The 15,568-nt window shown below is 43.9% G+C and overlaps 1 protein-coding gene across 3 annotated transcripts in view; it reads right to left on the bottom strand.

Moving 5' to 3' along the window:
• Nucleotides 1-15,568, bottom strand: part of PHKA2 (phosphorylase kinase regulatory subunit alpha 2) — a 92,915-nt gene that overhangs the window by 40,231 nt on the left and 37,116 nt on the right. For all 3 annotated transcript variants that reach the window (XM_040266536.1, XM_040266537.1, XM_040266538.1), the window contains exons 6-12: nucleotides 14,917-14,999; nucleotides 12,581-12,661; nucleotides 11,359-11,457; nucleotides 9,432-9,578; nucleotides 7,746-7,799; nucleotides 7,023-7,145; nucleotides 1,706-1,801 (exon numbers count right to left, since the gene is read on the bottom strand). In XM_040266536.1, the coding sequence (XP_040122470.1) occupies nucleotides 1,706-1,801; nucleotides 7,023-7,145; nucleotides 7,746-7,799; nucleotides 9,432-9,578; nucleotides 11,359-11,457; nucleotides 12,581-12,661; nucleotides 14,917-14,999 (683 nt within the window). The remainder of the gene's footprint in view (nucleotides 1-1,705; nucleotides 1,802-7,022; nucleotides 7,146-7,745; nucleotides 7,800-9,431; nucleotides 9,579-11,358; nucleotides 11,458-12,580; nucleotides 12,662-14,916; nucleotides 15,000-15,568) is intronic.

Raw genomic sequence — 15,568 nt, 5'->3', positions numbered from 1 at the left:
ACATAGTAAAATGAATACATCTGCAGGAAATCTAGGCCTTGAACAGTCAGAAAGAAAACAGCCCCTGCAGGCTCCATGGTTTGATCTGTACAATGACGGACTCTCCACCCCCCCGAAAATGCACCACCCATTGGGAAGCAGGGTGCGGTTGTCAGGAGGCCCTGAACCGGGGTCTAATTCCAAGCAGAGCCCAATGCTGTCTGAGCTCTGACAGATTCCACAGCCTCTTTGAACTGAGGCAGATAATTTCCAAGGCCTTTACCAGTCCCCTGACCATGTGCTTGTGGGCCTGATTCTACCACAAACTCCTAGACCCAAGCTGCTATGTGACTGCAGGGTTATGCTCTAGTGCAGGCCCTGTCAGCTGGGGGATGAACCTTGCTCTCTGAAGTCTCTTCTGCCCCAAAATGTCTTAATGAAGCTTTAAAGCAACAGGAACATTCAAAAGAGAATAAGCCTTGAAATGAGAATTCTTCTCTGCTTAACATGAGATATGTACAGGGAAATCTTCCCATTAAGATATATCAATCCATCATGACCCAATTTAGGAAAGTGCATAGAACAAAACTACCTTTGGGCATCTTCCTGGAACTGGCCAGTTTCTCTTTTCCTGATATAGAATGGCTTCTAAGTGATCACTCAAGCTCTAGCTCAGGAACTGTGTGACTGAAAGGAAGAGATTCTGAACTACCCCTGTACAGGCAGACCTCGGTTCCAAACCACTGCAATAAAATGAATATAAATGGAGTCACACGAAACTTTTCGTTTCCCACTGCATAAAAAATTATGTTCACACTATACCACTATATACCAAGGTCTGCCCTGGTGGCTCAGATGGTGAAGAATGCACCTGCAATGCAGAAGACCTGGGTTCAGATCCCTGTGTTTGGAAAATCCCCTGAAGAAGGGAATGGCAACTCACTTCAGTATTCTTGCCTAGAGAATTCCATGGACTGAGGAGCCTGGCAGGCTATAGTCCATGGGGTCACAAAGAGTCGGACATGACTGAGCGACTTAACACTTTTACATACTGTAATCTATTAAGTGTGCAACAGCATTATGTCTAAAAGAAATATTCCTATCTTAAACATACTTTATTGCTAAAAAATACTAACCATGACCCAAACCTTCATCAAGTTCACGAGTAGTAACACTAAAGATCACTGATCACACATTACTGTAATATAATAATGAAAAAGTTTGAAACGTGGGAATTACCAAAATGTGACAGAGACATGAAATGAAAAAATACTATTGCAAAAAACTCAATGAAGGCTTGCCACAAACCTTCAATTTGTAAAAGTTAAAAAAAAAAAAAATGCAAAGTTACCTGCAAAGTGGCAGTAAAGCAAGGTATGCCTGTACATCTCTTCCCCTCTCCCAAGGAGATTTTGTCTGGTTTCTTTTTCCATAGAAATGTGTAACAAGATGGTGCCCAACAGTGTTCTGTGATTTTAGGGCCTGCTTGGTCCTGAGCTCGGAAGAAGGACAGGTACCCTCTGAAGGTCCTCAACTAATGCCTCCCTTGGGCAATCTCCAGGTCAAGCATGGCTCCAAATCCGTAACTTCTGTGATAAACAGCAATGCTACCCAAGACTCAAGAAACCACTTCTGGAGAAAAAGTGTTAGGTCTGAAAGAGGAATGAAAAATACCAAATGGCCAAGCCCAACTCACTTCCTTCTAGATAATGAAGTACATGGTTACCTTGTCAGGCGGGATGGCGTAGAGTTCGGGCAACAAGTGGACCCCGTTTTTGCCTCTGATCAGTATCCCCTCCAGGGCTTCACGGTATTCTTGGACCTAGAAAACAGCGCCATGACCCATGGGGTGAAAAGACAGCACAAGACAGAAAACAGCTCTCTGGGCAACAAACAGATTAGAAGTAGCACACAGGGCTAAGAAATGCACAAACACCTACAGCTCATGGAGTGCAAGAGGAGCCTGGACTGTTGCTGATATCAAATGTTAGGAGGAGCGAAAAGCAACTGGTCTTCTATGTGTTGTTTTTCATTCATGATTTAAATAGCTCACTCTTAACTTCTCACATAGTTCAATTTTGTCTCATCAGCTAGACTATAAGCTTTTTGGAGTGGAGGCCAGATCTTAAGCAATGCATCCTATTTCCACCTGTTGGTAGTCTTCTACTGAAAAAATGCTCAAACTTGCTCAAGAAATGTTTGCTGAACGAATCAGATGTGAAGAAAAGAAAGTGTGTGTATTATGATCCATGTACCCCAATACTTAGCATGTGCCACTCAGGAAAAGCTGTTGATGTAAACGCTTCTATTAAATTTAAAAAGCAGTGACAAAAACCTATGCATTAAAAGGGAAATGGTGAGGAAAAAACCCTTAACCAGCCACCTAGCTATTTAACACATTTCATCTTTGGAGAGTCAAATGCCTTTCAGATCTCATGTTCTTTTCTTCTGAAATTTATGGACAGCAAAGCATAATGGGGGTGCATCACTTTTAAAATGAGTGGAAGAAACAGCATGGGGGGTAAGAATAATAAATCCTGTGAGACCTACAAAATAAGGTACTAAGCACAGGATTTTCTGTCTCCTTGGCCTTTCGTTTCTGGTAACTGTCAAACTTGTTCATAATTGAAATTCCAACTCAATCTTTTTAAGATCTGTCAGTCCTGGGGTAAAAAGACAGAAAACATAAGACCCAAGATAATCACTAAAGCATAAAAGTCAACAAAGAGGGAATATTAATATTTCAAGCTTACTGCCACTTCTGAAACACTTCAGCATTCAACAGAGGCAGCTCTCAAAAACTAAAATGAATCTTAGATTGTGTATCCTATGCCAGAACATGGGACTGAACAGATTAAAACCCAGCAAGATGTGCGAGTTCCTCAGTCACATAAACTTCATGAGAACAGCTCTTTTCTGCTCAAAGTATGCATGGCAGCAAGTGCCAAACGGAGTTTTACTCAGCCATGAAAAGAACGAATGTGAGTCAGCTGTACTGAAGTGCATGAACCTAGAGCCTGTTACACAGAGTGAAGTCAGAAAAAGAATAGATGTTGTCTATTAATGCATATACAACGGAATCCAGAAAAACTGTACTGATGTTCCAGTTTACAGGGAAGAAATAGAGATGCAGACGGAGAAAATGGACTTGTGGACACAGTGGGGCAAGGAGTAAGACAAATTGAGGGAGCAGCTGACATATACACATTATCATGTGTAAAACACGTTGCTAGTGGGAAGCTGCTACATAACACAGGGAGCCCAGCCTGGTGCTCTGCGATGACCTAGAGGGGTGGGACGAGAGAGGGAAAGAGGCCCAAGAGGGAGAGGATACATACATACACACATACACACACACAATATTATGGCTGATTTGCAGTGTTGTACGGCAGAAACCAACACAACATTGTAAAGCAATTATCCTCCAATTAAAAAAATAAGGTCCTACTGTATAGCACAGAGAACTTTATCAATATCCTATGATAAACCACAATGGAAAAGAATATGAAAAAGAATGTATATATATGTGCAACTGAGTCACTTTGCAGTACAGCAGTAATTAACACAAGATTGTAACTCAACTATACTTCAATAAATAATAAAAAAGAAATCTGCCTTGAACAAATGAACACTGTATTAATAAATATTCATTTAGCACTTAGTATATACTAGGAATGGGGCATATGCCCCAGATGGATAGAGACCATCTCTAGCAGGGTCCTTTGACAGCTAAGTGGGAAATACACTGATAGGTGCCAGGCTGTTATAAGAGCTGTGGGGCATATATAAAAGCTTTTAGTTTTTCTGAAAGAAGAGACACTTAAAACGAATCAAATGAAGGGGGAGGGGAAGCTGCGGGTGGAAAGCATCAGTTCAGTTCAGTTGCTCAGTCGTGTCCTTCTCTTTGCGATCTCATGAACCGCAGCACGCCAGGCCTCCCTGTCCATCACCAACTCCTGGAGTTCACTCAAACTCATGTCCATTGAGTCGGTGATGCCATGCAACCATCTCATCCTCTGTCCTCCCCTTTTCCTCCTGCCTTCAATCTTTCCCAGCATTAGGGTCTTTTCAAATGAATCAGTTCTTTGCATCAGGTGGCCAAAGTACTGGAGTTTCAGCTTCACCATCAGTCCTTCCAATGAATATTTAGGACAGTTGCTGGGTATTTGAGAAGACAGGACAGACAGCCTGGCCTGCCCAAAGGCCTGAACAAGTTTCCATCTGCTTGGATCACAGAACTCAAGAAAGAAAATAATTAGAAATTGGACTACAGTGGTGAAAACAAGGGCCAGATCTTCTGAGACCCTATAAAACGTGTGAAGAGCCTGTATCTCATCACAAAAGTAATCAGGAAGCCATTCAAAGCTTTTAAGACAAGCAGTAGCATCATCTTTTTCTTAATAAGATCACTCTGGTGATGGTGTGGAGAAATAGCAGGAAGCAAGGCTGTGGGCTGGGACATCCGTTATGTAGCTGATACATTAAATAAGATATTAGCTAAGAGAGGGCTTCCCAGGTGGGCTCAGTGGTAAAGAATCAGCCTGCCAATGCAGGAGATGCAAGATCGATCCCTGGGTCAGGAAGCTCCCCTGGAGGAGGGCGTGGCAACCCACTCCAGCATTCTTGCCTGGAGAATCCCATGGACAGAGGAGCCTGGTGGGCTACAGTCCATGGGCTTGCAAAGAGCTGACTTAAGCACTGAGCACTACCACACTAGCTAAGAGTAGCCTTAAAGATGGCAAAACCACAGCTGGCCAGAAAAGAGCAGCAACAACAAAACTCGTCTGTGGGAGACTGGCGCCCCCCGCCCCAGAGAACCCCACCTCATTGTTCTCGAGCCTTTATGCTGTGTCCTCCCCTTGAATGACTTACAATAGAAAGCCCTCAGATGTAGATACTGGGTTAAGCTAATCAACAGAGAATTTCCTGTCACCTATTGTTTCTACACTAAGTTGAAATTTGGTCCTCGTGTCCTCAGATTAAAGAGAGAGAGAAAAAAAAAAGACCCTGGCATCTACCCTTGCCAAGGTTCTACATGGTCAGGATATTATAGAAACCATACTTATTTCTCCCAGCCTGTGGCCCTTCCACATTTAATATCTAAGTGTTTCAGCCAAACAGATAATGATTGAGACACTCCAATATGGAAAAAGGTAAGACACTTGATCCCTGGGGCTTCCCTTGTGGCTCAGCTGGTAAAGAATCTGCCTGCAATGCTGGAGACCTGGGTTCTATCCCTGGGTTGGGAAGATCCCCTGGACAAGGGAAAGGCTACCCACTTCAGTATTCTGGCCTAGAGAACTCCATGGACTGTATAGTCCATGGGGTCAAAAAAGAGTTGGACATGACCGAGTGACTTTCACTTTCGCTTGATCCCTGCTGCTGCTGCTAAGTCACTTCAGTCGTGTCCGACTCTGTGCGACCCCATAGACGGCAGCCCACCAGGCTCCCCCGTCCCTGGGATTCTCCAGGCAAGAACACTGGAGTGGGTTGCCATTTCCTTCTCCAATGCATGAAAGTGAAAAGGGAAAGTGAAGTCGCTCAGTTGTGTCCGTCTCCTAGCAACCCCATAGACTGCAGCCTACCAGCCTCCTCCATCCATGGGATTTATCAGGCAAGAGTACTGGAGTGGGGTGCCATTGCCTTCTCCCACTTGATCCCTGGCTTATTCTAAATAAAACTGCTAAAAAGAATAAAAATTTTAACAACATCTGCCATTCTACATGCCCCCTCAGGCTACATCTTTGTCTGTAGTTTACCAATCTTGGGCCTGTGAATGCCTTGACAGCTGGTGCATAGGTGGTAACTGCTCAGATCAAAGTGTTAACCTGAAACCAGGATCAAGAGAATATTTTCAAATGTGAGTGCTAAGCAGTTTCATTCCTCAAGTCCTAGTTGTGTCTATGCCCCTTATAGGCAGGAAGTATACAGAGGGGTCTTTGTCCTCCTCCTCTCGACATGGAGAAATGATCAAAACATAGCAGGGACTGAAACCAAGGGTAATCATTAGTCAAATCTATTTTTACCTGTAACAGGCCTTCACTAATCAAGGTGCTTTTAAGACTCACATGTCCTCCAAGCAGCACATAGCCTAAACCATGTTTGCTCGAGTTGTTTTCCAGGAACTTGGAGTCAACTATGTCTCATTCCAACTGAGTTGGTTAAGACTGGTTAGGACCACCTACTCTCCAACAAGGCAGGGGCAAGTGTCTGGTGACTTTGGGGCATCAGGGGGCTGAAAACTGCACCCTCAGAGCATGCTAAGCACCTCCATTTTGGAATGTGCAGAGACCTGTGGCCCAGTTACAGTTGGGCAGAATGAGAATTACCACTCCTTTTTCCAGCCACCTCTCCCCAACTTCAGGCCACTGTGCTGCTTTATTCTTTATCCCATAAATACCCCGAACCTTAGTCTTCACGCAGGCAGACCTGAGACTTGTTCTCCTTGCGAATAAACCCTCTCTTTGTTGCAAACCTCGGCATTTCGGCATTTGGGCTTGCTGTGCTCTGGCAAAACAAACCTGGTTTGGCAACACTAGCCCTGAAAAAACCGAATGCAACAGAAGTGACACTTTGCCAGTTTTGGGCCTAAAGCCTTAAGAAAGCTTGGCAGCTTCTGTTTTTGCATTCTGGGAAAAGATGACCACCATGTAAAAAGCTTTACTGTCCAGAGACTGCAATGCTGTGAGAAGCCCAAGTGGAGAATGAAGACCCAGGCCAACAGTCCACCTGAGCTCCGGGCCAACAGGCAGCATCAAGCTGCAACCACGTGAGGGAGGCTGGTTCCTGCAGCCCTACTGATCCCAGCTGACACCAGAAGCAGCAGAGAAACCCGTCCCTGCTGAGCGCTACCCAAATTACACAGCACTGAGCAAACACAATAGCTGTTTTAATTCACGAAGTTTTAGGAAAGGTTGTTGGCAGCCAACAGGTAACTGACACAGTGCCCCTGAATTTTTGCATAACCCTATGTTCTAATAACCATCAGCACACCATTGCCATGAAAATGCTGATTATCAACACAACACCCAGCATTTTCTCACCTGAACAGCATCACCATTGAAGACTCCATCTATTATGAAATAAGTCCAGAACACAGGCCATTCACATTCAATGTTTTCAAAAAGCTTGAGTTCAGCAGGGTCATAATGCAATCGGTTTGGGTCCTGGAACCAAACAGGTAAATGTTCTAAAAGGCAGTGTCAGATTACATACATAATACCACTGTGCCTCACTGGGTGGCCCTTGCTTTCTGACTCAGGGCAGCTTTGAGGCTGGTATGATTAGGATTCTGCTGAAATGAGGAGATGCTATTTTTGCCAGTTATCCATGGTAAAATTTCAGAAAAGTAAATCAAATGTACACAACATTACTTGGTAGTTTATTAGATTAAGCTTTCTCTATCTCTATAACAAATATGGAGAAATTTGACTCTCGCAGTGCTGGGCAGACTGTTTTATTGACATCATTTTATCCGTCACTATGGCAAAGGAACCCAAGGAGGCCACAGGTGGCCTTTTAAAAAATATGTGAGTGAGAGAACTGTTTGTCCTTGTCAGCAAGCTGGTTTTAAATCACCAGCTTGCTGCTCTCCTAATGATCTTACTACTCTATTGCCTAACTCCAGCTTGCTGACTCCAAAATTAAGACTGTTCTTTCCAATATTCCAATGTGTAAGTTTTATAATCAACAGAGGGAGAACGCCACAGTGGCAACTTAGACATGAAGCAGTTAAGGAATCAGAAAAAACAATCTTTAAATACAACCTCTCTTGGGGTTTTATAACCATCTCGAAGGAAGCGACAGCATCCATAACGCCCCTAAGAAGACAAAAAGAAGCATTTGATGAAACAGAAGAATTTCTTTATCTCTTTGATTCAAGTCAGCCCTTTTTGTAACAACGAAGTGCTCACTGCTATCAATACAAAAACTCATCTTTAAGAAATAAGCAAACCAAAATAAGGTTTGATCAGTACTTGGAAGGGAATGCCAAAACTTTCCATTAGAGTGGCAGTCAGGGCTGAGAGATTAATTACTCCATGGTTCACAGAATGACTATCCTTTCATTCTGATTTGCTGGATTGTGCAAAGATGCAAAGGGACCCTCACTGCTTGGGGAAGCCACCCGTGGTGATATGTGGACTGACTGAACTGCTTCTACTTGAGAGACCGGAGGCCACAAGGTGACTCCAGACTCATAGCAGTTAGGCTCTGGATGCAAAGAAGCCTGCATCCTGCAAGAAGTGGACGAGGGAGGCGGTAGGGCTTCCTGTGGCTTAAGGCCACGGCTGCTGGGTTTCCTGCTGCAGGCTTCAGTGTTCCTCTCCAGCTTCTTGGGTGCCAAGAAAGAAGGGCAGTGGCAGTGCTATCTGAATCTGCCTCCCTTATCCTTGGATTGCAGTTTTGGGTGTCCATTCTTCAGTTAAGCATTTGGGGCTGTTCTAGCACTGGCCATGGAGGCAAGTGCACTCCCAGTGGCCAATCCCATAATGTCTGGGGTGTCCTGGAAGCCCAGTCTAGAACGTGCTCCCCTTGAAATGCTTCATTCTCTACATGAACTCTCTGCCTACTTCTACAAACTAAACAGGTTCTGTTTTTGCCACTGGCTAACTGAGGCAGTGCCTTCTGGGTATATGGTTGGAGACCCTTTACCCCTTGGTTTCCAGAGGCTAAAAGCATTTTTCACCAAATCTAAGTGGGATCATCAACATGTAGATTGTGGTTATCATTTCACTGATAACTTCAGTTGGCTAGAGTATTGTATAACCTTCTCAGTTTGGTGTAATGTGTCATAGTTTCTGCATCTGACCTCAGAGCAGAGATTTTAAGAATTTTTTTTTAATGTGGACCATTTTTAAAGTCTTTACTGAATTTGTTACAATATTGCTTCTGTTTTCTGTTTTGGTTTATTGACTGTGAGGCATGTGAGATTTTAGTTTTCCAACCAGGGAGGAACACTGCACCCCCTGCACTGGAAGGTGAGGTCTTAACCCTGGACCACCAGGGACGTCCCTGGGCTTTTAAATCTCAGTTTAACTTGGAGATCTTCAAGTCCCCAGAAATCGTGTGTCAAGTTGGAGGATACTGGGACATGTGCATTTTTCCTGACAGGGACTGTAGCTTTCATGAGATTCTTAAGGGAGTCTGTCTAGGATCTCTAAAGGGTTCAGAAGCTCTGCCTTAGAAGCACAGGAATGATACGAATTGAGGTTTAAATATGCCAGCTGGAACTGAAACTCTACTGCACAAGAAAAGAACCTGGGCATTGATGGCTCAGAGACTTTGTTTTCTCCCCTCCATTCTCAGCCTTGGGTACCTCCATCTGTCAGTCCACTCTGATACTGAGAGATCGACTGCAGGGACAGCCCAGGCTTGAGTGAGCTGCTCCACGTCACTATCTGGAAGGGGCACTTAACACAGGGCAGAAGGGTACCAGTGTGACCAATGCTTACCTGGAGCTTGGAAATAATTTCATTTTTGGTCACATTCACAAGGTTCACATCTTCCACCGCGAAGGCCGGGAAAGAAATAATGGAAAGAAGCCCAGCATCAATCTCTTTTGACGTCGAGGCTCTTGGCAGCATGGAGAACAGAATAGACTGAACGAAAAACAAACAGGCGTTAACCCTGGAAGCACTAACAGCATCTAGAGACTATGACTTGACCCCAAGGGAACATATGCATGAGTTTACCAGTTTTTAGAGTTTTTGCCTACCAACATGGCCCCTGCTGGGCGACCGCACCTACCCAGCCCATGTGTCCTGCTCCTCACAGGAGAAAAGAGGGTTCGGGAGAACAGTGCTATGCCTAGAGCCCGTCCTGAGAACTGGCTCCCTTCCTTCTGTACCTTCTGTTGATACTGCTGGGCCTTTAGGGCACGCAGGGGAGAACTAAGGACTACCTCATCAGCAGGTTAGCGTGTCCTGACTGCAAAGACAAAGAAGAACACACATACAAGACTAGCAGAGAGAAATGCCTGGCTTCTGTGGAGGTGACCAGCTGGACTTGATAACTCAGAAACCACTTAAAGGAGTCAAATCCAGAAAACCACAGCAACAGGCAAAACACTTTAGTCCAAACAGAATTAGTTTAGTCCTAGAAAGAATGGCTTACTTAGTGGCACTATAATATGGCCTCAATTATAAGGTGGTTGGATTAGGCACTGTAAACTAAAGCAAGGTGAAATTATAAGGAACAGTTTGGGAAGGAAAGGGAGCTAACCCTGTGATCTAACATGTACAGACATGGGACTAGATTCCTGCAAGCACAAGCTTATTAACTCTTCCACGTGAAGAAGGAATTCGAGAACTATGTCCAAATCACACATGAGGACTTGGAGACGTAGAGACTCATGCTGATGGGCATGCAGCTAGTCTGCAACAGAGCTAGGATTCTAACCCAGGCCCAGCTAGCTACGGAGCTCATGCCATCTCCACTGGGGACTACACATCTATTAAGAAGCATACCAGCTTAACTTTATTAAACCACACCCCAAGAAACAGCAGATTCCCCACTAAGGACTATTTAATGGGGGAAAATGGAATGAGCTAGAAGGGGGCTAAATATGGGGGGAACCCTTCAGCTTCAGAACAAAGCTTAATTTTCTCTAGCCAACTGACCCCCAAGCCCAGTTCTTTAACTAGTCACTCTCCCTAGGCACTCTCTGCCTGAAACAAACACTACCATTGGAAGCTCTCTGCATACAAGTTTGTATGCCTCTCACTCACACAGCCCTAGCACAGTGCCTGCATACAGTGAGCCCCTAGTAAATAAGAGTTTGCTGATTTGCCAGCAACTGCTGACCTACTGTCTGATAAATGGAGCCACCTAATCTGCCCCAAATCACCCCTTTCTCTAACATGTGTTTCATGGAGGTTTTACTGATTTGCCATTTCTCCCATATCATCTCTCCTCCACCATTCATTTTGCCACTAGCCTCTAACAAGATTCCACTACCTGCCCAAGTGAACTACTGCTTGTCAATCATCAAATTTGGGGACCTCATGAAATAAACCTAAGAGAAAACCATCTACATGCTCAAAAAAACGTAAAATTGACTTTGCCTCCAACAGAACAGGCTTTGCCTCAACAGCCTCTTGATTGCTGACTCCATACAAACACCACTGCTGTATCTTATGTTTGCACAGTCCTTTCTGGCTCACAAAGTACTCTGACAAATTAAGTTGATTAATTTGGATTCTCGTGACCACCTTGTGGGGGTAGGTCCTAGTATGCCCATTTTATGGATGAAGGAACTGAAGCTCAAAGAAGCCAAGAGCCACCAAGCTAGGAAGCTGGGGAATCTGAACTGGTGCCCAAGTCCTCTCTGCCATGAGTCTCCATCTCTACTCTCTGGATGTGAGAACCTTGAGCCATCACCTGGCAGTGTTCCACCTCATCCGGCAGGACGTGGATCACAGACTTGCGACCTCCATGGGCTCCAAAAAGGTCCAGTTCATCAATTGCTTCAAGGGCTGCCTACAAGCACAATTATGAATTACTGAGTATGGGTAGTACACATACGCTCCCATATCTTGTACTTCTTTTTCATTAAGCAATTGAGCATATATGTTTTCCCACAGGTGATGAAATTCATCTTTAAAATCCAGCTAAAGTATCCTATACTCGTGTTCTATCCTTATTTTCAGAGCTTTCCTGTGTTTTGCCTCATTGCAGGAACAAGATAGAGAAAATAGAAAACCATTTCCCAAAATGAAATTAGTATTCTACCAAAAAACAAAATACTAACAACATAGCATCGTGCGTGTAAGGGGTTGGGGGCTAAATTCACGATTGGTTTTTCTTTCACCTATTTCAGTGGTTAACTTCTAACAGTAGCATGTTTGGCACTTAAGAAAGTAAACTTTTTTAGTATTAAGTATGTTTTCCATCGGTTGACCTTAACAGAATATTTACTGTTGCTTTAAAAATTATAGTTCTGGAGTCTTTACTCTGTAAAATTCTGCTTCAGCCTTGAGGAAGAGGGAATGGAGGAGGCATGCTAAATATCTAAGGCAAGAGATGTCAACTGGTGGCCAGCTGGCTGAAATTGCCCCATGGTCATGTTTGGTTTGGCCTGAGGAAGTTTTTAAAATGATCTTAAATTAGAACACCTTTACAAAGTCTGCAGTGTCCTCAATACATGCCATTCCCGCCCCATTATTTTTCTATCTGGCTGGCTTCACTTGTTTATATTATGTGCCTGGCCTGACCTGGCCCTGTAGACTCTTAAACGTGTGAGCCCTGCCCTACAAAATGCTCATATTCTTCAGCCCTCTTTATGACCCAGGAAACAAGACTGGACATCATATATCCAGTTTTTTAGATAATAGCAAGAACTTAGATGCATGGGTGATGATACTGGATAATAAGGAGGGAAATGCACTGATTTTCAGGCACATGCAGATTTAGGTGTAGGAAATCTCCCTTCTTTATCTATAATTTCAGTTGGTTGGGGTACATGGACCATTTGAATTTCATACTTGCTGTTGACTTTTGAAAAATAAGCTAACCAGATCAAATCCAAACCCCTAAGGATAAGAACCAAACCAAAGCCATTAAAGAGGCATAGGAGGAAGAACAAACAAGACCAGACTGTCACCTTGGCCATTCCTACAGAGCTTGCATTCAATTCTGGAATACCCTGATTAGTCTTATCTCCACGTTCCCACATTCCATAATCCTGGTGGAGAAAAAGGTGAAAAGAGGTATTAATAGATGACAAGTACTATGGAAAAATGACTCCTTTATGTCACCGTAGGCATCATGAAATGTGACTATCTCTTCCCAAAGGGTACCAAATTCATGCCTTTACACACTCAAGCTGTATTCTTTCTTGATTTCAGTTCATTTGACCTTTGGTTAGAGTTCTGGAAATAAATACTCAAGTAGAATCAAAATGCATGCGAAGACACTCAGTTTTCTTATTTCTAAAAGTTTATCATTTGTAAGAAACTCATGATTTATAGAGAACAAAATATTTTACCTTAAAAGGCTGACCTTTATTCACCTAATACATCTAAACTTGCATTAAATTGTAAGATGGAATAAAGAAAAAATGGGTTATAACTGGGTGAAATCAACCAAACTATTTAAAATAATTTAATAGATTATCTTTTGAGAAAAAAATGCTCAGCAGTAATGGGTGCAAAGTCAAAACTGAGGCTCAGAACACTAAACTTGCCTGGTATTTTGAAATGAATTAATATGAATTGGCTTAGGATAGCCCGTCCACATAGAGGACTTGATACATACATACTTAACTTTTATAGCTCATATTTTCACTGAAGAAATCTAGGCACTGGATACCATTTTGAAATAACGCTATATACAGTATTTTACAACCCAAGAAGAACAGGACCAATGCCAACATTCTGGCACTTATTATTATTAGAGAAAGATGAACATTTTCAGAATAAGACATTTTAGACTCAGACACACTAGAGTGACTTTAGACTCTTCCCTGCCATGCAGGCCTCGTGGCTAACTCCAGGACCCCTTCCTTCAGTCCTCTGCACAGCGGGGCCTTTCCACTCCAACCCATCCTCATTCCAACCCTGGAGCCGATTGCCTGACTCATCCTTAGAAACTGCTTTGATCAGCTTGCTCCGCAGCACGAGACTCTAACCTGACAACCTGTTTACTCCCTAGTGGATCATGTTCAAATCTCTCTCTCTGATGGCCTTACCTCTATGATCCAGCCCCACACTTCCTGCCTGTCCACAAGCTGACTTTAATTCCTACTATTCTGGAGCACTCAGCTGTCACCCTAAGAATACTCCTTTACTCCACCCCCTTTCCGCAACCACCCCTCCCCTTCCCCCACACTCACAGCCATTCCTGATACTCTCGCACCCCTTTCCCTCCTCCTGCTTATCTGAGCCCTACTCATCTATCAACGTTCAACTCAAGTTCCACCCTTTCTACAAAGCTTTCCCCAGTTTCTTCAGACCAGGCTTTGTCAACCTCGGCGGTACTGACATTGCAGCCTACTCATTCTCTGTTGTAGGGGGGCTGTCCTGTGCACTGGAGGGTGTTCAGCTGCATCCCTGGCCTCCACCTTCTAGATGCCAATAGTACCCGCTCCCCTGTTGTCAACATCGAAAATGTCTCCAGACATTGCCTGGTTTCCCTGGGAGAGCCAAAGACTGCTCCTGGTGGACGATTACTGCTTCAGATCTGGGGTCAGCAAGCGCTTGCCCTGGCACCGAATCTGGTCTGCTACACCTGTGATCCAGAAATAAGGTGTATTTGGGACACAGCTGCACTGACGAGGTCAAAGGTTGTCTATAGCTGTTTGTGTGGTATCAGTACAATGGCAGAGTTAAATAGCAGCAAGAGAGACCACAGAGACTGGAAGAGCTGAGATTTACTCTGGCTCTTTCCAGAAAAAGTTTGCTGATCCTTGCTGTGATATTGGTAGCTCTTTATTAAAAACAAAAAGCAAACTCTAGCCTTTCATTACTGCTCTTCTGGCCAGCTTTGCAGTTTAGCTGTTCTCTACAAGTGTGTGAGGCTTAGCTCTCGGTAGCAGACAGCAGCCCAGGAACTGAGTGTGTAGGTATTTCCACCCATCACCTAGCCCGGGGCACCTGTCTGGGTCCAGCCTCTCTCCCTGTGCGCTGCCTCGGGCGCTGGTGTTGCCCTTCACCCTGATTCAGGCTCCCAGTACACATGCCACAGGGTATTTGAAGATCTTATTTAAAATGAATCTAATGAATTCAAACAGAGCATATGGCACATTTCAACAACAAAAGCTCCCCAACTGAGTTCCTGGACACAAATGTGCAGTTTGTGTGCAGAGGTGACATAATCTTATACCTGTAATCTTGCTAACCTTTGGGTCAGCCCCAGACAACCTGGCCCTCAAACAGCTGTGTGATTTTTATCCTTTCTGACACTGTAACACTGGAAAATAAACACTGGATTTGAACTTACAGCAACTTTATATGCAGCTTCTATGTAAAAAACAAGATTCTGTATGAAGGCCACCTCGTCAAGAGTGAAAATAATACGTAACCCTACAAAAGAAAAACAAACAGTTTACGGAGTTAAGCTGTAAAGAGAGAGTTGCCAATTACAAATGACAAATCTTATGCTAGAAAATAAATTATATACCCTCATTTGCATTTTTCTTACTAGGGCATCAAAAATTAAGTATGAAGTCAGTCGTAACAGTTAATGTCTAATTCAGGAAGGAAAGAGGGGAGGAAGCAGGGAGAGGATAGGGAGGGAAAGATGGAGGAAGGAAGGAGGGAAACAGGATGGGAAAGAAGGAGGGAGGTAATGAATAAGGGAGGGAAGGAGAAAAGGCAAAAGGAAGGAGGGAAGGAAGGAAGGTGATAAGAAAGGAGGGAAAGAAGGAAAGACAGAATGAGAAAAGGAAGGAAGGAAGGACAGAAGGGAAAAAAGATATAAGGGAGGGAGGGAAGGAAGGAGGGAAGACTAGAATAAGGAGAGTAGGAAGGAAGGAGAGAAGAAGGGAGGGAGGGGAGGAGGGAAAGAAGGAGAGGAGGAAGGAGGAAGGGAGGGAAGGAAGGATGAGGCAGGAAGGGAGAATGGAGGGAAGGAGGGTAGAAAGGAAGGAGAA

Source organism: Oryx dammah, unplaced genomic scaffold (assembly GCF_014754425.2).
Source record: "Oryx dammah isolate SB20612 unplaced genomic scaffold, SCBI_Odam_1.1 HiC_scaffold_23, whole genome shotgun sequence".
Lineage (NCBI taxonomy): Eukaryota > Metazoa > Chordata > Mammalia > Artiodactyla > Bovidae > Oryx > Oryx dammah.
This window is presented reverse-complemented; position numbering and strand designations above follow the sequence as displayed.